At 47.7% G+C, this 21154-nt stretch overlaps 2 protein-coding genes across 3 annotated transcripts in view; one reads left to right on the forward strand and one right to left on the reverse strand.

Annotated features, from left to right (window-relative positions):
- LOC127581285 (phosphorylase b kinase gamma catalytic chain, skeletal muscle/heart isoform-like) overlaps window positions 1–8818 on the reverse strand; it is a 68977-nt gene extending 60159 nt beyond the window's left edge. Inside the window, exons 1-3 of one of the 2 annotated variants that reach the window (XM_052035533.1) lie at window positions 8684–8818; window positions 6701–6855; window positions 1049–1224 (exon numbers count right to left, since the gene is read on the reverse strand). In XM_052035533.1, the coding sequence (XP_051891493.1) occupies window positions 1049–1224; window positions 6701–6783 (259 nt within the window). In that variant the 5' untranslated portion in view covers window positions 6784–6855; window positions 8684–8818. Of the gene's footprint in view, window positions 1–1048; window positions 1225–6700; window positions 6856–7939; window positions 8164–8683 lie in introns of those variants that run through there. The other variant, XM_052035532.1, reaches the window with a different exon arrangement.
- LOC127581516 (basic proline-rich protein-like) lies at window positions 7451–19921 on the forward strand. Its single transcript, XM_052035974.1, has 5 exons — window positions 7451–7478; window positions 8531–9054; window positions 9131–9676; window positions 19591–19782; window positions 19889–19921. The coding sequence occupies exons 1-5, from the start codon at window positions 7451–7453 to the stop codon at window positions 19919–19921; spliced, it is 1323 nt and encodes a 440-aa protein (XP_051891934.1).
- Window positions 19922–21154: the final 1233 nt, after the last annotated feature.

Raw genomic sequence — 21154 nt, forward strand, 5'->3', positions numbered from 1 at the left:
GAGGATCCTTCTACATTATCTACCCTTTCTGCAGCTGTAACAGTGTTCCTGACCAGTATCGCCACCCCTCCTCCTCTTCTCCCCCCCTCCCTATCCCTTTTAAAACACTGAAAACCAGGAATATTCAATATCCATTCCTGCCCCGCTGTCAGCCATGTCTCGGTAATAGCCACAATATCGTAGTCCCATGTACTTATCCAAGCTCTCAGTTCATCTCCCTTATTCCTGAAGCTTCTCACATCCAAGTAAATGCACTTTAGCCCATCCACATTACTACTTTTGTAGCCTGTACTCTGCTTCTCCTTCCTCAAAGCCTCTCTACCTGTTAGATCTGACTTTTCCCCATCCTCTTCTTCCTCTGACCTACTCCTCCGGTTCCCTTCCCCCTCGCAAACTAGTTTAAACCCTCCTGAACCACCCTAGAAAACCTGCCTGCAAGGATATTGGTCCCCCTCAGGTTTGGGTGTTACCCATCCTCTCTGTACAGGTCCCACCTTCCCCAGAAGAGATCCCAATGATCCATAAATCTAAAACCCTCCCTCGTGCACCAACTTCTCAGCCACGCATTTATCTGCCATCTCCTCCTATTCCTACCTTCACTATCGCGTGGCACTAGCACCAATCCCGAGATCACTACCCTCGAGGTCCTGTTCTTCAGCCTTTTGCCTAGCTCCCTAAACTCACTTTTCAGGACCTCATCCCTCTTCCCACCTATGTCGTTGGTACCAACATGAACCATGACTTCTGGCTGTTCTCCCTCCCACTCTGGAATCCTGTGGACCCGATCAGTGACATCCCGGACCCCGGCACCTGGGAGGCAACAAACCATCTGGGATTCATGCTCACTGCCACAGAACCCTCTGTCTGTTCCCCTGACTATCGAGTCCCCTATCACTACTGCCTTCCTCTTCTCCTCCCTTCCCTTCTGAGCAGCAGAGACCTGGCTACTGCTTCTGTTGGTACTGAGGAGGCAAATGTTAATCCAGGTCCTACTCATTCCTCTGATTTCTTTGTCTTTCTTATTTCAAACCAGACAAGCTTTACTCACTTATATTTGGGTGTCCCGACACTTGTTTGAGGATGCTGATTTCCTGGGTAGTCGATGTGCAAATCTCTTCCAGCTCCTCTGGCGTCAGATGCTCCGAAGTGATGTCTATAATCTTCACAGCATACTGTACATCTGTCTTCCTCTCTATACAGCGCCTGACAACACTACTGACTCCCCTGGAGAACAGGAAGGAAAACAGTCCATAAGTACACTCCAACAAGGTTTTTAAACTCTGCAGATTGGTTTTACAACAAGTACCTGTCTAAATCTGTAAGTGCAGTCAGTCTAAACCAAGATAATAGTTCTCAGCATCTTCTGTGCCAGTAATCTGGATACCAGGACCAATGATCCAGGGAACTGAGTCTTACCCCAGCAGAAAGGAAATTTAAATTGCTGATGAATTAAATATGACTTTAAAGAACGGTGACAGTAGCAAAGCCATGGGGCTGTTGTCAAAACCCAACAGGATCACAACTATCTCTTTGGGATGGACATTTCTTCTGCCAGCCTAGTCTTTCTGCAGCTCAACACCCACAGCTGAAACTTAACCATCTTTGAACTTGCCCATCAAACTGCTCAGTTGCACTAACCTGCTCTAGAAAAGTACAGTAACAACACAAGCAAACTGACCCCCGGCATTAAACCCAGGTACTCAATTTGGCGAAGAGACATCCCAAGGCCAGTCAACCCTGAAAGTCCCCCGCACAAATCGCTGGGGCCAAAGTTATAGTGGTGCAGCCAACAGAGCAGTTCCAGGGATACAGGTCCAATCCTGACCCCCGGTGCTGTCTGTGTGGGGTTTGTAAGTTCTTCCTGTGACTTCATGGGTTTCCTGTGACTGCAGGTTTGTTAGTTAATGACCACTGTAAATTGCCCCTAGTGGTGGAGTCGGGGGGTGGAATTGGTGGGAATGTGGGCATTACATAATGGGACTAGTGTACATGGGTGCTTGATGGTGGGTGTGATAATCTTCCAGCCGGTAGCTGAGTCTCCTCATCACTATCCCCAGGTTTGTCCTTCCCTTCCAGCAAGGAAGCCCACTGGCAGTGGTGGTGACGAGGTACATATTCAGGGAAGAGCGACCCGGAGGGTCCTCAACTAATTTCTGCCTCCATAAGGTTTAAGAGTATCATTTTAAACAAGGGCAGGCAAATTTCCTGAATCCCGCCTCCCAGCTCCCCCAGCTGAAGGATTAGTGCTCCCTCTCATCAAATGCTAAGCACTAATGACAGAAAAGGAACAGAATGTACAACGTTCTGGCTCCAGAAGCAAGTCAAGTCCCCAGCCAAGATGTGACAATTTGACTATCAGACTGGCATCAATAGGAGGAAACAGCCCCCCATGTCCTGTCCTCAAATACAAAAAATCTAATCAGGCCTGTAATTGTCCTCACAAAATCTCTCCAAGATCCATAAATGATGGAAGGTCTCCTGACAGCACCATCCTGTGCTACCTGTTGCAAACGGTCCGCTCACCAACGCTCAACCTGGGTCCTGCTCGGATCACAGCTCCGGAACTCACATGGACAAGGGAGCTGAATGAAAGGAGCTCAGGCAGTGAGCGGCTGCCTGCAGCAACAGGGAAGGACCTGACCCAGTGTGTCACCAAAGTGTCCCGGAGAAAACAGAACTCAAAGGCCGTCAGAAGGCTCTCCACTGGCTGTCAGGGCCAGTGTTGATGGAGAGGTGCAAGACCTGCTCGTTCAGAAGTGGAGAGCCCACTGCACGTGGCAAGGTAACGTTTCATTCCAGAAGCTCAAGGGAAAACATCAAAGAAATCTCATTATAAACAAAGGTTGTAAGCCCAGGCCACAGAGATTGAGATCCATGTTGGTTTTCCAGGTAACGAGTTTCCATGTCCCAAACACCTTCCATTTCAAGACAGCACAATGGTCCTTAGGGGAATCAATGCCATTCAAGGGAAGAAGGACTGGATACTGCTGAAGCTCAGCTCAACTCTGAGGGACGGCACTGCTGAATCAGTACCTCACCATCATGTTGCCATTTCCCCTACCACTGAGGAAGTGAGACATTCCATCAGGCAGGTCCATGACTCTAAAGCCGCAGGTCCAGATAGCACACCAGCTGAAGTCAATGCTAGGGGTGAGGAACCAGTAGCTAAGCTCCCAGAACTCATTTAAGCCACTGTCTTTGAGGAGTTTGTACGTTCTCCCCGTGTCTGCGTGGGTTTCCTCCAGGTGCTCCGGTTTCCTCCCACATTCCAAAGACGTACGGGTTAGGAAGTTGTGGGCGTGCTATGTTGGCGCCGGAAGCATGGCAACACTTGCGGGCTGCCCCCAGAACACTCTACGCAAAAGGTGCATTTCCCTGTGTGTTTTGATGTACGTGTGACTAATAAAGATATCTTATCTACCTTATCTTTTTCTGAACAATGAGGAGATTCCAAGGCACCTCAGGAATGCCCAACCTTCATCATCTTTAAGAAGGGAAACATCTGTGTAAGAAGGGAAATTAGAGGCTTTCTCCCACATTCCAAAGACATACGGGTTAGTAGGTTAACGTGGGTTTAAATGGGCGGCGTGGGCTTGTTGGGCCAGAAGGGCCTGTTACCGTACTGTATAAATAAGTAAATAAATGAAGTTTAAAGATCCCATTCTCCACCACATTGCTGTCACATTACAGCTCGATTCAGGCATCCTTCAGGGAACAAGCGATGTGACCTTTATTGATCTGCAGATCTGAGAAAGGCACCAGCAACAGCATCAGCTTTCATCAAAGTGATCAATAGCCTTTGACTCTAAATCTTGAGACCTTTGGAAGGTGCAAGTCAGACCTGGAAGCCTGATCAAATTCTCCAAGGTTCCGGGCTTCTGCATGAGCAGGTAACTGCTGGTGTTGTTTTCCAGTGGCTGGGGTCAAATCCTTCATCATCCAAACAGGGCTCAGTAGGATGATCATCAGTCTAAAGCTGCTTCTCCAGAAATCACTAAGGCCCAAACCAAAGAGCCCCATCCTGCCAGAACTAACATTGAACACAGAACAGGTGGAAGCCTTTTCAATCTTGAATATCTCCACTCAAAGATCAAAATCTTTCCCGGCATCCATCACTGAACTCAACAATCTGATGATTCTGCCATCCTGCACACAACAAGGGTGTCATCCAGACTGCAGTACGTCACTTTATTGGAGCTAACTGAAGCCTGGGTGTTGAGAAGACTGAGGTGCTTTATCACAGAATCATAACATTTACAACACATTTAGCCCATTGTGTTCATGCCAGTGGAAGAAGAATCCTCAATCTATTCCCACCCTGCAGTAGTGAGTCACAGCCCTGCAGCTCACGATACTTCAAATGCACATCCCTGATCACGGTTCTGCCTCCAATACTTTCAGGCAATGAGTTCCAGATCCAACAGCCTCTGGGTGAACAGATTCTCCCTCTTCTCCCCTTTAATCCTTCTACCAATTACTCCAAATGCATTGGGCTGGGAGATACACTTACACCGGTTCACTCATCTGCTGACAGGTTTGGCTTGTGCGGAGAGAACATCGATGACTTCTCTCCAGTGTTTTGAGGTGCCTGCAGTAGATAATTGAAGAGTAGAGGAAGCGGGTGACTGCTGCCCAGGAGACCATGAGTTTTGTACCAGGTCTGAGACTGTGACCTTCACTCAAACACTTTTTTTTTCTCAGATGACCAAAGACCATGCGGGCACACTGATGGGAGGCGAATTTAATCATCGATGTCAGCTTCACCAAGAGGTGGCTCCTGAGGTACAGGAAGTGGTCCATGTTTTCCAGGGTTTTACGTGGACCTTTACTGTCAGGACTGGTATGGTACAGCAGAAGCAGGTCGGTACAGGACCTTTGTGGGTGTTAAGCGCAAGGCCCACTCTCAGGGACGTTTCAGTAAACAAATCAATGCTGACTTGGAGCTTGGCTTCTAAATGTGGGCACTGTAACTCAGTGACTGAAGTGGGAGGGAGTTTCATTCTGTACTGCTGAAAACAACGGCAGCAAGCGACTGAATTTCTGGGCAGGTGGGAAATAAAAACCAATCAAACACGGCAGCAGAAGTTTGCTTAAAACCCATCCAATCACCTGTCTTGCCAATTCTGATGAGAAGCTATCAGCCTGAAACACTAACTCTGCAACCTCCACACAAACTGAGTTTACCCAACACGTTCTTGTTTTTATGCCAACATCCACAGCAGCTTGCTCAGTTGTCCTGATGGTCTCTGACAACACTCCTTGTTGTACGTCACACCTCAGAATTATAGATGAGATATCGTTATTAGTAACATGTACACTGAAACACACAGTGAAATGCATCTTTTGCGTAGAGTGTTCTGGGGGCAGCCCGCAAGTGTCACCACGTTTCCGGCGTCAACACAGCATGCCCACTACTTCCTAACTCGTACATCTTTGGAATGTGGGAGGGAACTGGAGCACCCGGAGGAAACCCACGCAGACACTGGGAGAACGTACAAACTCCTTACAGACAGCGGCAGGAATTGAACCCGGGTCGCTGGCGCTGTAACTACCGTGCCTGCCTGCATCATCTGCAAAATTTGTAACTATGCCCTTTATATTCAGGACCAAGTCAGAACTAATACGGAAGGACACAAATCCCAACATTACCTGTGGGGAACATGACTTTTGGCAGACAGGAGGGAAGTTCGCCAGTACCTGTTAATTTCCGCCCCTTATTTCATACTATCCTGTGGGCCGAAGGCCCTGTTCCTATGCTGTTCTGTTCTATCCTCTCTAATCCCACAGACTTCAATTCTGCTAATATCTTGGAAAACTGGAATAAAATGTGGAAATTAACATCATGGTCATTCAGGAAACTGACATGTCATGAGATTTGTTGTCATTGACGCCAAATCCCAGTGGTGGAGAAGAAAGCCAAGAGCCACCCTACGGCGGATGACTTTCCGAGCGACCAGTCCAAATTCTGGGAAAGAATTGCCTTTAGTGACCTCTGGGCCACAGGAGATGTTGCCAGAGTGAAACTGAACAGATTAAACAAAACATGAAGATTGAAAAGCTGCATACAAAGTCACATTTAAATTACCCTTCCATTTACTGATAAAAAATTTGATTTTTGGCTTCATTCATCTACCGTTTTGAGTAAAACATGATGATGCTGGAGGAACTCAGCAGGCCAGGCAGCATCCGTGGAGAAAAGCAGGCGGTCAACGTTTCAGGTCAGGACCCTCCTTCAGGACTGAAGGTAGGAAAAGGGGAAGCCCAATATATAGGAGGGAAAAGCAGAGCAGTGATAGGTAGACAGAAGAGGGGAGGTGGGTTGGGCACAGGGAGGTGATCGGTAGTGCAGGTGAGAGATATATTGGGCTTCCCCTTTTCCTATCTTCAGTCCTCAAGAAGGGTCCTGACCCGAAATGTTGACCGCCTGCTTTCTCCACGGATGCTGCCTGGCCTGCTGAGTTCCTCCAGCATCACCGTGTTTTTCATCTAGATTCCAGCATCTACAGTCCTCCTCTATCATTTCGAGTAGTTTTTCTGAGATAAACTGTATTTAATCACAGCTCAGTAGGATGTAGAAAGAGATGTGTCACGAAGGGCAGAAAGAGCCACGTGGCTGGTTTTTGCCATATGCAGTTTGATTAAAATGTTTCTCAATAATTGAAGACTGCAAAGCTATTAAACATCTCAGTTAGAGTATTACCGGCCAAGGATATCCTTTGGGTCATATTTGCTGTAAAACTCCTGGGCTCCTTCCCAGTCGGGCATTTCTTCTTCACGGGTCATGGCGTGCTGTGTGCGGTAGAGCTATGCTCTTGTGATCGGTTATTGTGATATCCTTGTCGTGGCACCAGTTAACTGTCAAAGAACAATTAAAACAAACATAAATTAAAGGGCACCAACTGTACAGGTAAATACATGCATCTATCACAACAAGTCTACAAACGAACAGTGCATAATCTGACAGTGGAGAGGGAGGTAGCTGGTTTATACCAGTGAGAGGGGGAGGGCTGAGACAGGGGCCGGTAGGTGATAGATGGGCGAGGAGGGCTGAGGAAAGGGCAGATAGAGCCTAATGCAGGGTCTCAACCCAAAACATCATCAATTCCTTTTCCTCCACAGATGCTGCTCGACCCAGGGTCCTCCAGCAGTTTGTTTGTAATTCCAGATTCCAGCATCTGCAGTCTCTTGTGTCTCCTGAGCACATAACCTGAATTGGAACTAACCTGGAAGTCCTAGCAGAAAAGATACATCAGAGCATCTGCTCAATTTGAAAATGTTTAAAGGTTTTTAGCCCCCTGACCCTATCCTACTCCCATGTTTGAGGACACCGCTGAGCTTGCTTCATGGAGAAATCTCCAAGCTAGGGATAGCTGAGCAGCCAAGCAAAGGCAGGAGGAGGTGATCTGGGAGGTGCATCGACACATGGAGCAGCTGCTGCCAGTCGCCAGCAATGGCCCACACTCACCATGTTGACCAGGGTACAGCCCTGAGTCCTACCTCAGTGCTGAGCTTGCCACACCACTTGCCCCAGACCACCCAACACTGGCTCTCCGTGTGTGCACTACCGCAGTGGTTCACTCCACACGGAGCTGTGCAGCAACGTGATCCCTTTCACCGTTTCAATGGAGAGCTGAGCCCACCACCAGGTTCCCTGGCATGGGTTGGGCCATTTATTTATAATGCTATACGCCGTCCCCTTTCTGCACTGGGTCCATGTTTGCTCATTACCAAGTGAGGAAACATATGCAACTAGACATCTGCAAAAAGGGTGGAGGATGAAATGTTTCACAAAGTATGAAGTGATAGGTTTGGTAGAAAGAATGAGAGGCAACACAGGCTAAGTAGCACTGCTTCTGAAGAGTGTAGGAGGGTAAATGTTTGGAAGGAATGGAGAGACTACCGCATAAAACAGAGGGGGTGGGATGCATGAGGTGCAGACCCTGGAGTGGGGCCGGTTGTGGGCACCTCACTGCAGGAAGGTGCCAGCTCCTGGATCCAGAGGCGGCAGGAACCGGTGGTTGCAGGGACACCAGCCTCAGGGGGAGGGGCAGAGGGAGAGGCTGCCTGGCCTAGAGGGATTTGCCCTCTCCCCCCCCCCCCCAGGAGAGATCTGCCCCCCCGGGAGGGATCTGCCCGGCCCGGAGGGATCTGCCCCCCCCCGGGAGGGATCTGCCCGGCCCGGAGGGATCTGCCCCCCCCGGGAGGGATCTGCCCAGCCCGGAGGGATCTGCCCCCCAGGAGGGATCTGCCCTCCCCCCCCCGGGAGGGATCTGCCCGGCCCGGAGGGATCTGCCCCCCCCGGGAGGGATCTGCCCGGCCCGGAGGGATCTGCCCCCCCCCCCCCGGGGGGGATCTGCCCGGCCCGGAGGGATCTGCCCCCCCCCCGGGAGGGATCTGCCCGGGGTGACAGACCAGGACTCGCGGGCAGACGGTGTCCCGCCGGCGGGGGGGGGGGGGGGGTCGAGCCCCGGGGCACCGGACTCACACTCGGCCCCCACCTCCACCTCCCCCCGGCCCGCTCCCTCCTGAGCCGCCCGCACGGCCTCCCCCGGCCGCCCGCCCTCCGTCCCTCCCTCCGAGGCCCGAGTCCGCGCCGCGGCCCTGATTCACGGGCCGGGAGGTGAGGCCGGGCCGGGGCTCTCCACTGGGGCCCGGGCCTGCGCCGCCGCCGCCCCGCACTCACCGACGGCTGAGCTCCGACTGAAGCCGGAGGGAGGCGCGGCCGCCGCCAGTCGGTGCCGAGTTTCACTCAGCGGCTCAGCAGGCCCGACCCCGCCCGCCGGCCCCGGGCTCCCGGCCCCCCGACCCCAGCCCCGGGCTCCCGGACCCCCAGCCCCCACCGGACCCCCGACCCCAGCCCCGGGCTCCCGGACCCCCAGCCCCCACCGGACCCCCGACCCCAGCCCCGGGCTCCCGGACCCCCGGACCCCCGACCCCGTCCGCCGGCCCCGGACCCCCGACCCCCAGCCCCGGGCTCCCGGACCCCCGACCCCCACCGGACCCCCGACCCCAGCCCCGGACCCCGGGCTCCCGGATCCCCCACCCCGGCCCCGGGCTCCCGGACCCCTGACCCCCAGCCCCGGGCTCCCGGACCCCTGACCCCCACCGGACCCCCGACCCCGTCCGCCAGCCCCGGGCTCCCGGACCCCTGACCCCCAGCCCTGGGCTCCTGGACCCCCGACCCCCACCGGACCCCCGACCCCAGCCCCGGACCCCCAGCCCCAGGCTCCCGGATCCCCCACCCCGGCCCCGGGCTCCCAGACCCCTGACCCCCAGCCCCGGGCTCCCGGATCCCCCACCCCGGCCCCGGGCTCCCGGACCCCTGACCCCCAGCCCCAGGCTCCCAGACCCCCGACCCCCACCGGACCCCCAGCCCCGGGCTCCCGGACCCCCGGCCCCCACCAGACCCCCGACCCCAGCCCCGGGCCCCCGGACCCCCGACCCCAGCCCCGGCCCCCACCAAACCCCCGACCCCAGCCCCGGGCTCCTGGACCCCCGACCCCCACCGGACCCCCGACCCCGTCCGCCGGCCCCGGGCTCCCGGACCCCTGACCCCCAGCCCCGGGCTCCCGGACCCCCCACCCCCACCGGACCCCCGACCCCGTCCGCCGGCCCCGGGCTCCCGTTCACAAGCCGACGGGCTGAATGGCCGGGTCCCGCTCCTGTCACCTGGACCGTGGGTTGACTTTGTTCATTCCCGGGGCTTCGGTGTCCCAGAGCCGGTTGGAGGGAGGAGATGTTTCTCCCACCCTGAGCGCGGAGAGGGTGAGAGCCCTGGCGCTGGGGTTTGATGGGGGGGGGGTGCGGACCCCAACATGTGAGGGGGGAGAATGGAACCTGCAGAAACTCCAGGAGTTACAGTGGGGATCGGTGAGAGAAGTCACTGTGGACACTGTTGGATAAGGGTGGATGATGGGCACATGCACTGGGAAAGAATTACATGGATTTGGGAATGTCCAAGGCACTTAAGGACTCTGAGGAAGAATGAAGTTGGAGCTGGAGAGGGAGATTTACAGAGATGGTCAGGAGAAGGGTTGCTCACTTGAGGAAGAGTGTAATCTAAAGCACATGGGTACAGGGGCTGAGGGGAGAGCACCATAACCCCAGTTAGAGGCCGGGATGGGAAGCTGGGTGCCAGTACTTTAGTGGGAATAGGTTTGAGGAAACATTATATAGGTCTCGTGGACAAGGTGAGCTCAGATATAGAAGATAGAAGGGAAACTAGAAAAGATGATACATGCAGGACAAGGGCAGGGGAACATTGGAGATGATTTGACCTGGGAGATGTGGGATAAAGACAGAAGTGACAGCGAATCAGATGGTCCTCTTAAATCACAGAACCATACGGGCCCTGAGCCTGCATAGAAGACAGAGGCTGGTGGTAGATGGACCATATTCTGCCTGGAGATTAGTCACCAGTGGTCACCAGATCTATTCTGGGACCCCTGCTCTTTGTGATTTTTATAAAAGACTTGGATGGAGGGTGGGTTAGTTTTTGCTGATGACACAAAGGTTGGTGGTGTTGTGGATAGTGTAGAAGGTTGCTGTAGGTTACAACAGAACATTGATAGGATGCAGAGCTGGGCTGAGAAGTGGCAGATGGAGTTCAACCCAGAAAAGTGTGAAGTGATACACTTTGGAAGATTGAATTTGAAGGCAGAATACAAGGTTAATGGCAGGACTCTTAGCAGTGTGGAGAAACAGAGGGATCTTGGGGTCCACATCCATAGATCCCCTCAAGGTTGCCGCACAGGTTGATAGGGTTGTTAAGAAGGCGTATGGTGTATTGGCCTTCATTAGTTGGGGTACTGAGTTCAAGAGCCGTGAGGTAATGTTGCAGCTCTATAAAACTTTGGTTAGACCACACTTGGAGTATTGTGTTCAGTTCTGGTCACCTCTTTATAGGAAGGATGTGGAAGCTTTAGGGAGAGTGCAGAGGAGATTTACAGGATGCTGCCTGGATTGGAGAGCATGTCTTATGAGGATAGGTTGAGTGAGCTGGGGCTTTTCTCTTTGGATGAGAGAAAAGGAGGATGAGAGGTGACTTGATAGAGGTGTACAAGATGATAAGAGGCATAGATCGAGTGGACAGTCAGAGACTTTTTCCCAGGGTGAAAATGGCTAACACGAGGGGGCATAACTTTAAGGTGATTGGAGGAAGATATAAGGGGGATGTCAGGGGTAAGTTTTTTACACAGAGAGTGGTGGGTGTGTGGAACGCACTGCCGGCAGAGGTGGTGGGGGCAGATACATTAGGGACATTTAAGAGACTCTGAGATGGCCACATGAATGATAGAGAGATGGGAGGGAAGGGTTAGATAGATATTAGAGCAGGATAAACTGTCGGCACAACACCGTGGGCTGAAGGGCCTGTACTCTGCTCTAGTGTTCTATGTTCTGTGACCATCAAGCAACAAGTACACTAATCCTACTTTATTCTCCCCACACTCTCATTACTATCCCCAGATTCTACCCCTCCCAGGGGTACACTGCCACACGTTAGAGGCAATTCACAGCAGCCGGTTAACCTACTAACCCACACAGCTTTGGGACGAGGGAAGAAACTGGACCACTCAGAGGGAGTCACAGGTGCCAACTCTACGCACTAGAGGTCAGGATGGAACCTGGATCACTGGAACTGTGAGGCAGCTGCTTTACAGGCTGCACCATTTTGCAGAATTGATGATGATGTTGATGAGCTTCTCCAGTTAGATACTGGAAATGAAGATGAAGGAGATAGAGGAGGTACAAAGCAGAGAAAAGCCAGTACTGCGTGTCAGGATGATCCTTGAACACCGTTTAAGAGCAGGGTCTGCTAATTCTTTATGTGGCCCAGCCAGATCTGGCAGTGTTAAATTTAACACTGAAATAACTCCATTCTGTGTGAGACACGCCATATAAAGGGAAGGAGAAGAAAGAATGTGAGAGGGAGAGAGAGAGGCAGACCAGCCACAGAGAGGGAGGAAGGAGGCAAATTAGACATGAGTGAAAGAGGGAGGATAGAGGGCAGCTCAAGATCAGGAGAACCTAATCGCAGAACATAAGAACTCATGTTGACTTGGACAGATTAATCAGCAGAATACCCTGCTGGTCACGAAGGCCACATAGTTTGAAATGATCTGCATGGATGGCATGCAAAACTAAGTTTTTCACTGTACCACAGTACATGTGACAATAATAAACCGGTAAAGTTCTGTGCAGTGAAGGATTAGGAAAATAGCTTCCCACACTGCTTGGGAGGGCGGCAAGATGGAGGCTTGTTAGGTGGGAGCATCCCGGTCTCAGCTCTCTCACCAAGTAAGAGGTTTGACAATTAGAGTAATGGGGTACTTCTCAATATCCTTCATCTGAAATTAGTCTGCGTCAAGGCATGAAGACGGGTGTTGGGGCAGGAGCATGAAGTACAATTTCAAGTGGGGATAAAGGTAAAGACACAGATATCCATCCCAAATATCAGGGTTCAGAATCTGATTTATTACCACTATTTATATTACCAATATCTGCTGTGAGCATCAAACACTCGAGTAGATTCGTTAACCAGCTCAGCACAGTTGCTGCCCCCAGAGCAATTTCTCAGTAGAGTATTTCGTTTTCAGCTCCTGGCATGATGTGGCACAAATTAATTCAATGTGAAGGTGACAGAAGCAGAGCTCAGGCTTTTAAACAAAATTAGAACACATTAGGAAGTCTGGGTATTGGTTAATTGACAGAAAAGGGAGAGTAGAAATAGATGAGTCATGTTTGGATTGGATGGCAGCACCCAGTAGGGTTCTACAGCAGTGCAGAATGTAAATCAGTGACTTCTATCAAGGAAGCAAGTGCAAGATATCAGACCTGCCAATCAAACAAATCTGGATGGCAGAGTAAGTAGTGAGGAGTGTGCAGGGAGGTCTCAGGGCTGTCCAGGGATGCGACATGAAGGGGTGTAAACATGGCCGATGGAGAAGAATGTGGAAAGATGTCTGGTCATTCACTTGGGCAGAACAAAGAAAAGCAATGTATTTTTTAAAATGATGACAGATTAACGTAGAACAGAGAACGGTACCGCACAGGACAGGCCCTTCGGCCCACGATGTTGTACCGAACTAATCAATGCCTCTTCCCCGCACATTGACCATATCCCTCCCTTCTCCGCACATTCATGTGCTCACTTTCCTATCACAGCTGTTCATGTGCACAACAGTCTCTTCAATGCTCCAATGCTGTCTGCCTCCACCACCACCCCTGGCAGCACATTCCGGGCCCCCACCACTGTGTGTAAAATAAAAAAAACTTGCCTCGCACATCTCCTTTGTACTTAGCCCCCTCACCTTAAATACATGCCTCTAGTATTAGACACTTCAATGCTGGTAAAAAATACCGGCTGTCTACTCTAGTTTGAAGGATGTCACAATTTACAAGGACCTGTGTGACCTGCACTGGGAATAAGGTGTACAGATCTAAGGAAGGATATACCTGTGATAGAGTGGGTGCAACAGGTGATTGATTCCAGGGATGAGGAGTGGTGGGTGGGGTGTTGTCCTGTGAGGAGAGCTGAAGCAGACTGAGGCTACACTCTCTAGTATTTAGATGGGTGAGATCTGACTGAAACTGTACGTAATTCTTTTTGGCCATGATGGAGATCTGGCAGGGGTGATAGTTTCCCTAGTTGGGGTGTCTCGAAGCAGGGGTCACTGTCTCAAAATAAGGGGTGGCCATTCTGGGCTGAGAAGTTGCTTGTCCTAGAGCTTAGAAAAGCTTTAGAGTTCTCTAGCCAGAGCGCTTTTGAGGCTGTTGCTAAGTCACTTCAGGACAGATGTTGATAGACTTCTAGTTATGAAAGGAAACCATAAAATATGGGGCTGGGACGGGAAAGTGGTGCCGAGGTAAAAGTTCAGCCGTCATCCTCTTGAATGTTGCAGCAGGTACAAGGGGCTGAATGGCCTCCTGGAGCTGCTGTGTGCATTACATCTGAGGAGGAACCTAAAGTGAATGTTGGAGCAGAGTCACCTCCGGTACAGGACCTCTCGCGTTACAACGCCTGATTTATGGACGGCCCATACATACCATCGAGCGTTTGGGAGACTGGCAGGATGGATGGGGATGGATTTGTCAGCTGCTGTGGGCGTCTTCTGCTGGGTGGGAACGGGGCATTTCCTTGTGCCGTCTCTCCCCGCCCCCCGAGCCACCACTATGGGGGGCTGAGTGGGACTGAGCAGAGCCAGGAGCGCCGAGCAGACTCACGGAGTCAGTGAGGCCGGCTGGCAGCTGCTCTTCCCGCGCCCGCTCGCTCCCCCGTCACAGCCGTTTCTGTCATCCTCCCCCACAAACACTATTGTTCACCTCCGACTGACGGACAGTTCTCAGGAACCGAACCCTGTCGTAACCCGGGAACTGCCCGCACTGTAGGTTATGTAAAATCCCAGAGGGCATTCAACATACGTACCAGTTAGTTCATTAGTTGTATGTAAAGGGCAGGTAATGTGAGATAAACTATCGCCCACCTCTACAGTTGTTAAGTAGCAGGGCATTCAACACACATCCAGCCCGACCTACCCACGGGAGAGTTGTGTGCCCCTCTACCCAGGCTGTGCCAGTACTGTGACAACACTGACATTTACCCAGCAATGCCCAGGTACTTCCTGTTCACCAAGAGCAGGACAAGCCAGTAACTTAGTTACCGCCCAGTCAGTCTCCTCGCAAAGTGCCATACAATGAACTGACACTTCCTCACTAACAGCTCGTTCACTGATGCCCAGATCCCAGCACATCCTTGGACCAAAGAACTGAATTTCAAAGGTGAGCTGAGGATGGAGCCCTTGGCATTCAGGCAAAACTGGTAAAACTGAAGCTAAAGGCCATGAAAAGGAACACATACCAGTGGCTGGAGTCATGGCCTACACAAAGGAAAGTGGTTGTCAGAAGTCAATCATCCCCAGACCCAAATGGTAGATTTTTATTAATCACTGGTCTGGTTCATAATAAAAAAGTTGTTATGGTTAATGTTTCTGCACCCAATGTAGATCACCCTGAATTTTTTAAACACCTATTTGCATTTTTTCCTAATTTAAATGAATACACTTTGATTATGGGTGGAGATTTTAACTGTTGTCTAAACCCTTCCATGGATAGATCTGTATCAAATCCTGCACTTCCAAACAAATCCGCTGTCTTTATTAATTCCTTTTTAGTTGAATCTGGAATCTTAGATGCTTGGAGATTTCTACATCCATATGATAAAGAATTTTCATTCTTTTCTCATGTTTACCATAACTACTCGAGGATTTTTTTTTATTGATGCTAGATTAGCTCCACTTACTATGGACTGTAACTACGATGCAATTGCCATCTCTGATCATGCACCATTGATTTCATCAATTAAATAACCAGATATATCCTTTGATGTCAGACAATGGCAATTTAACCCTTTGCTATTACAAGACTCAGATTTCATCCAATTTATCAAAGAACAGATTTCATTTTTCTTTCTAGCTAATTTTACTGAAGAAATTTCCAGTGGGATAATAAGGGATACTTTTAAAGCATATATCCATGGTCAAATTATTTCATATTCCACTGGTTTGAAAAAACAAACTAATAATGAAATACGTATATTGGTTGATAAGATTAAAGAAATCGATAAAAATACTCTGATACTCCGAATCTGGAGCTTTTTAAAAAGAGAACAGAACTCCAATTACAGCATAGTTTATTATTAACATCTTCAATTGAAAATCTACTACTTAAAAACAAAAGTCAATTTAATATACATGGTGACAAATCCAGTCAATTATTGGCCAACCAATTGAAAGCTACTTTATCTAAACGTCAGATTAATAAAATTTGTAAATCAGATGGTACCTACACGATAGATCCTGTTCAAATCAACAAATCCTTTCAAGAATTTTATTCTTCTTTATACCAATCAGAATCCCCTGAGGATCCTACATCAATGTATGAATTTTTAAGAGATCTGAAGATTCCCCAACTATCTTTAAATGAACGTTCTACATCAGATGCTCCCATTTCGGAGGAAGAAATAAAGAAAGTAATATTTTCAATGAACTCGGGTAAAGCACCCAGCCCTGACGGATATACAGCTGAATTTTTAAAATCTTTTTCTGATATTCTTGTTCCTTGGTTAGCCAAAATTTTTAAAGATGCCCTATCAGTGGGTAAACTACCACAATCTTTCTATGAAGCAACTATTTCTTTAATTCTTAAAAAGGATCAAGATCCCACTGATTGTGCATCTTATAGACCTATTTCTTTATTAAATGTAGATTCAAAAATATTTTCCAGAATATTGGCCTTTAGACTGGAAAAGGTCCTCCCACAAATTATCTCTGAAGACCAGACAGGATTTATTCAGAATCGTTATTTACATTTTAATATCAGGAGATTAATGAATATTATATATAATCCTTCATCCCATATTCCAGAATGTGTTGTTTCACTGGATGCTGAAAAGGCGTTTGACAGAGTCGAATGGGAACATCTATTCACTACACTTCAAAAATTTAATTTTAGCCCTAAATTTATATCTGCGATTAAAATGATTTATTATACACCTATGACTTCAATACTTACTAATAATCAAAGATCTCCTTTGTTTAGGCTTTTCCGAGGTACTAGACAAGGTTGCCCGTTAAGCCCTTTATTATTTGATATTGCTTTAGAACCCTTGGCTATTGCACTTCGGGACTCTTCAAATGTATGTGGCATTACTCGCGGACAGATGATTCATAAGATATCTCTCTATATTTCTAATCCGGATGAATCTATCCCCACAGTACTATCACTACTAGATCAGTTTAGTGTTTTTTCTGGCTATAGATTAAATCTTAATAAGAGCGAACTTTTTCCATTGAATATGCAAACCCCAATTTATAGCCAATTACCTTTTAGATTGGGAACTGACTATTTTATGTATTTAGGTGTTAAAATTACCAAGAAACATAAGGACTTATTTAAAGCTAATCTATTGCCTTTAATTGACCATGTTAAACAATTATTTGCTAAGAGGTCTCCACTGTCTTTATCATTGGTAGGCCGAATTGATGCGATTAAGATGAATATTTTACCAAAATTTTTATATTTATTTCAAGCGATTCCAGTTTTTGTCCTGAAATCTTTTTTTGACACAATTGATTCTAAAATTCGTTCATATATTCGTTCAAACCCAACCTAAGAAATATTTACAAAAATTAAAAAAGGCCTTGCCTAATTTTAGATTATACTATTGGGCAATTAATATTAGATATTTAATTTTTTGGATACAAGATTCTAATGTAATTCAATGCCCCAAATGGGTATGCCTTGAGCACCAATCAGTTCCTGACTTTTCATTAGTTTCTATTTTAGGAGCTTCACTCCCTATTGCACTTACCAAGTTAAGTAAACATATGATTAACCCACTTGTTAAACATACAATATGAATATGGTTTCAATTTCGTAAATTTTTTGGATTGAATAAATTTAATTTGTCAAGTCCCATTCAATCTAATTTTTTCTCTCATCCATCCAGAGTTGATTCAGCTTTTTCCATATAGAAAAGGAAGGGAACAGTATGTTTTCGGGATCTATTTAGTGATAACTGTTTTTCATCTTTTGAACAATTGTCTAATAAATATAATTTGCCTAGATTTTTGCCTATAATTTTTTCGATATTTGCAGATTAGAAATTTTTTTTAAACTACTATACCCTCTTTTCTGACACCTTACAAAACCGAAACTACAGAAAAAATTTTAGGTCTTAATCCTTATCAGAAGGGCTTGATAGCGATAATTTATGATTTAATTATGAAAATACGTCTAGAATCATTAGACAAAATTAAGAATGAATCGGAAAGTGAACTCCAGACATCTATACCTATAGAGACTTGGAAGAAAATTCTTCATTTAGTCAATACATCTTCAATGTGTGCCAGACACTCGTTGATACAGTTTAAGGTAGTTCACAGGACCCATATGTCAAAAGATAAGTTAGCTCGTTTCTATAACCATATAAATCCTATATGTGATAGATGTAAATCGAATGTAGCTTCTTTGACACATATGTTTTGGTCCTGTCCTCTTTTGGAAAAATATTGGAAAGACATTTTTAACATTATTTCAAACGTATTATTGATTTACAACCTCACCCTATCACTGCAATTTTTGGATTATCAAGGATAGAGTCTGGCCATTTATCTCCTTCCGCAAACCGTATGATTGCTTTTGTTACATTAATGGCCAAATGATCCATTTTGCTTAAATGGAAGGATCCAATCCCCCCTACTACTTTTCAATGGTTCTCTCAAACTATATCATGTTTAAACTTGGAAAAAATTAGGAGTGGTACTGTTGATCCTTCGCTTAAATTTGAAGATATTTGGAGTCCATCTATTCAATATTTTCACATGATGTAGATCCCCTTCCAATAACTCTCCAACTTGGAGGAATGGACTTGACAACATAATACTGCTCTGTTTCTACTGAGAAATTTTAGCCCAGTTTTTTTCCCCCTTTTTTTGTTGTTTGTTTTTCTTCTGAAAAGTTTTTTTTGTTTAGTTTATATTGTTTATAATTTTTTTTATTGATTTGTTTTTTTAAAAATTTATATAATAAATCTTTTTCTTTCTTTTATATTATATTCATTTACTAAGAGATCGTTGGATCTACAGATTTTTCTATATTTTATTGTTCTTTATGATTATATATGCTATGATTGTTATCCCGATTTCTTGGTATTACATGTATAAATATTGATGCTATATATCAATCTGTATTAATTTGAAAACTAATAAAAAGATTGAAAAAGAAAGAAGTTAATCATCCCAACCCCAGACCTCACACAAGGAATTTCTTGGGGCAGTGTCCTAGGCCCAGCCATCTTCAGCTGCTTCATCAACGACCTTCCTTCCATCGGACAGTCAGAAGGGGGGATGTTCACTGATAATTGCACAATATTCAATTCCATTCCTAACTCCTCAGCAAATGAAGCAGCCGATCCGTGCATGCTGCAGGGCCCAGACAAAATTAGGCATGGGCTGATAAGCAGTAAGTAACATTTGTACCACGGAAGTGCCGGACAGTGACCATCTCCAACAAGAACATCGATCCATCTATCCTTGTCATCAGCACCACCATCGCTGACTCCCCAACCATCAACATCCTCATGGACATCACGGCCCAGAAGCTCACCTGGATCAGCCACATAAATACCATGCCTGCAGGAGGAGATCAGAGGCTGGGTATAACTGAACTGTTCCATCCCAGGCAACACGCTGGTGAATCTCCTCTGCACCCTCTCCAGCACTGTCCCATCCTCCTTACAGTGTGGTGACCAGAACTGCACACAATGCTCCAAGTGTTTGGAGAGATGTGTCATAACCTCCCTGGTTTTACATTCTGTGCCCCAACTAATGAGGGACAGTATCCCACATCCCATCTTCGTCCCCTTATGTACCTATGCTGCCACCTGCAGGGACCCTTGGGCTTGTGCACCCAGTTCCCTTCCGAGAGTCAGAGACAACTTCTGTGACTAGTTGCCATACAAGTCATTAATTCCTGAAAGACCGTCGCACACATCAGCAGTCAGTTTGTCCATCACTGTTATCTGTTTTCTAGGACAGGGTGGCCAGCCCGGTCCGTAACCCCAGCCTGGAGGACCAGAGCATCTGTTACGTCAGGGCCTTCCTCCTGAGACTAAACCGCAACAGTGGAAGCTGTCTGGAGCAGAAGTCCTGCCAGCATGGATTCGGGGATCAGCGGGGCACAGCAGTTGTCCACCCCAGCAAGGCACAGACACCAGGGACGCAAGTAAGGCTCGCATTAATATCTCATGCCTGTCACGTTTATGCTAGTTTACAGACACGGTTATCACAAAGAAGGATGAAGGGCTTATCACTTTGCCCCTTTTTTGTAGGTTAATAATTTTGGTCAAACAACTGAAGACTAGCTCCACATATCTGATCCCCTCAGCCCCACCCACACCACCCAGTATCCTCACCCCTCCCACTCCCCCAATATCTCCAGCCCCTCCCACTTCACCCAATATTCTCATCTCCGTCCCAGCTCATGAATTCTTCAACCCCTTCTCGCCCCAACCAATAACCTCCCCTCATTTCCTCAGCTCCTCCCACCACTCTAACTCTTCTCAACTGCCCCCGTCACATCCAGCGAATCCCCGGTACAACTCACCCAAGACCAAACACGGAAAACTTCACAGCAGGTCAACCAAAACCTGAAACCAACAGAAATATTGAACTCAGTGCCTCAGTTGAATTATACTTTACAAATTCAGCAAATACAGCAGCCACTCTGAACACAGTGCCTAGAATACAGTGCCTAAAACACAATCCAATCCATCAATTTAATACATTCTTAAAACCAGTGTAGCTCATTAATCATTGCAGTCCTGGTAAAATAAGCAGCAACCTCACAATAACAATACATCTTGACCTCACGTTGTCTCATACTTTTCAAATGACATAGAGAAGGCAATTCGACCCATCAAGTCTATGCCAGTTTTTACAGGACTCCCATCAGTCCCCACTTATTTACCTGTAACCTGTTCTTTCTCACAAGCCAACCAAACCCCTTGATTGTCTTATCACCCACCCACATTACCGGTTAGTGGGAGGACCAGCCCTGGTTATTGCTCATGTTCGTTAGCCAGTAACTTTGGGTTAGTGTGGGAGCCCAGTCGCGGTTCCTGCTCCTCATTACCCGGTGACCCTGGGTTATTCGGGGGGAGTTAACCGAGATGTATTGCATCAATGTTCAGTAAAATGAACTCGCTGTAATATGACAGTTCCCAGCCGGGGTGTTGTGGCCATTGGCAGCTGGAACTGTTTTGTTGAGGAAGTTGTTCATGAACTCTCCCAGTAAAATACCTTCTGTAAACATGATGCCTGTGAAGGAGAATGGCCTGAAAGCAAAGGAACTGTCATTTAAAAATAGCAAATATGCTTCTAATAGAGGCAAGGTAGGAGAATAAACTGCATCTAACCGTGATTTATTGATAAAGATGTGGTTTTATTTCTTCACTGACACCGGTGGAGGTACCTGCTTCACATTTCACTTCACCCGATCAGTATGTCTAATTTTCTGCCCTGCAGATGATTTCCCAGTGAGTGAGAGAGAGGCTGAATGACGGTGGTGAAGCAGTACAGGGTTGTGACAGCAGCAA

This window comes from Pristis pectinata, chromosome 21 (genome assembly GCF_009764475.1).
Source record: "Pristis pectinata isolate sPriPec2 chromosome 21, sPriPec2.1.pri, whole genome shotgun sequence".
Lineage (NCBI taxonomy): Eukaryota > Metazoa > Chordata > Chondrichthyes > Rhinopristiformes > Pristidae > Pristis > Pristis pectinata.

Bases quoted from the DNA above. Each gene is read 5' to 3' on its own strand.
- LOC127581516 (XM_052035974.1), top strand. From the start codon at position 7,451: ATGGCCCACACTCACCATGTTGACCAGG. The intron at 7,479-8,530 runs GTACAGCCCTGA...CTCCCTCCTGAG, and splicing joins CACTCACCATGTTGACCAGG to CCGCCCGCACGGCCTCCCCC. The intron at 19,783-19,888 runs GTAAGGCTCGCA...CCTTTTTTGTAG, and splicing joins CACAGACACCAGGGACGCAA to GTTAATAATTTTGGTCAAAC.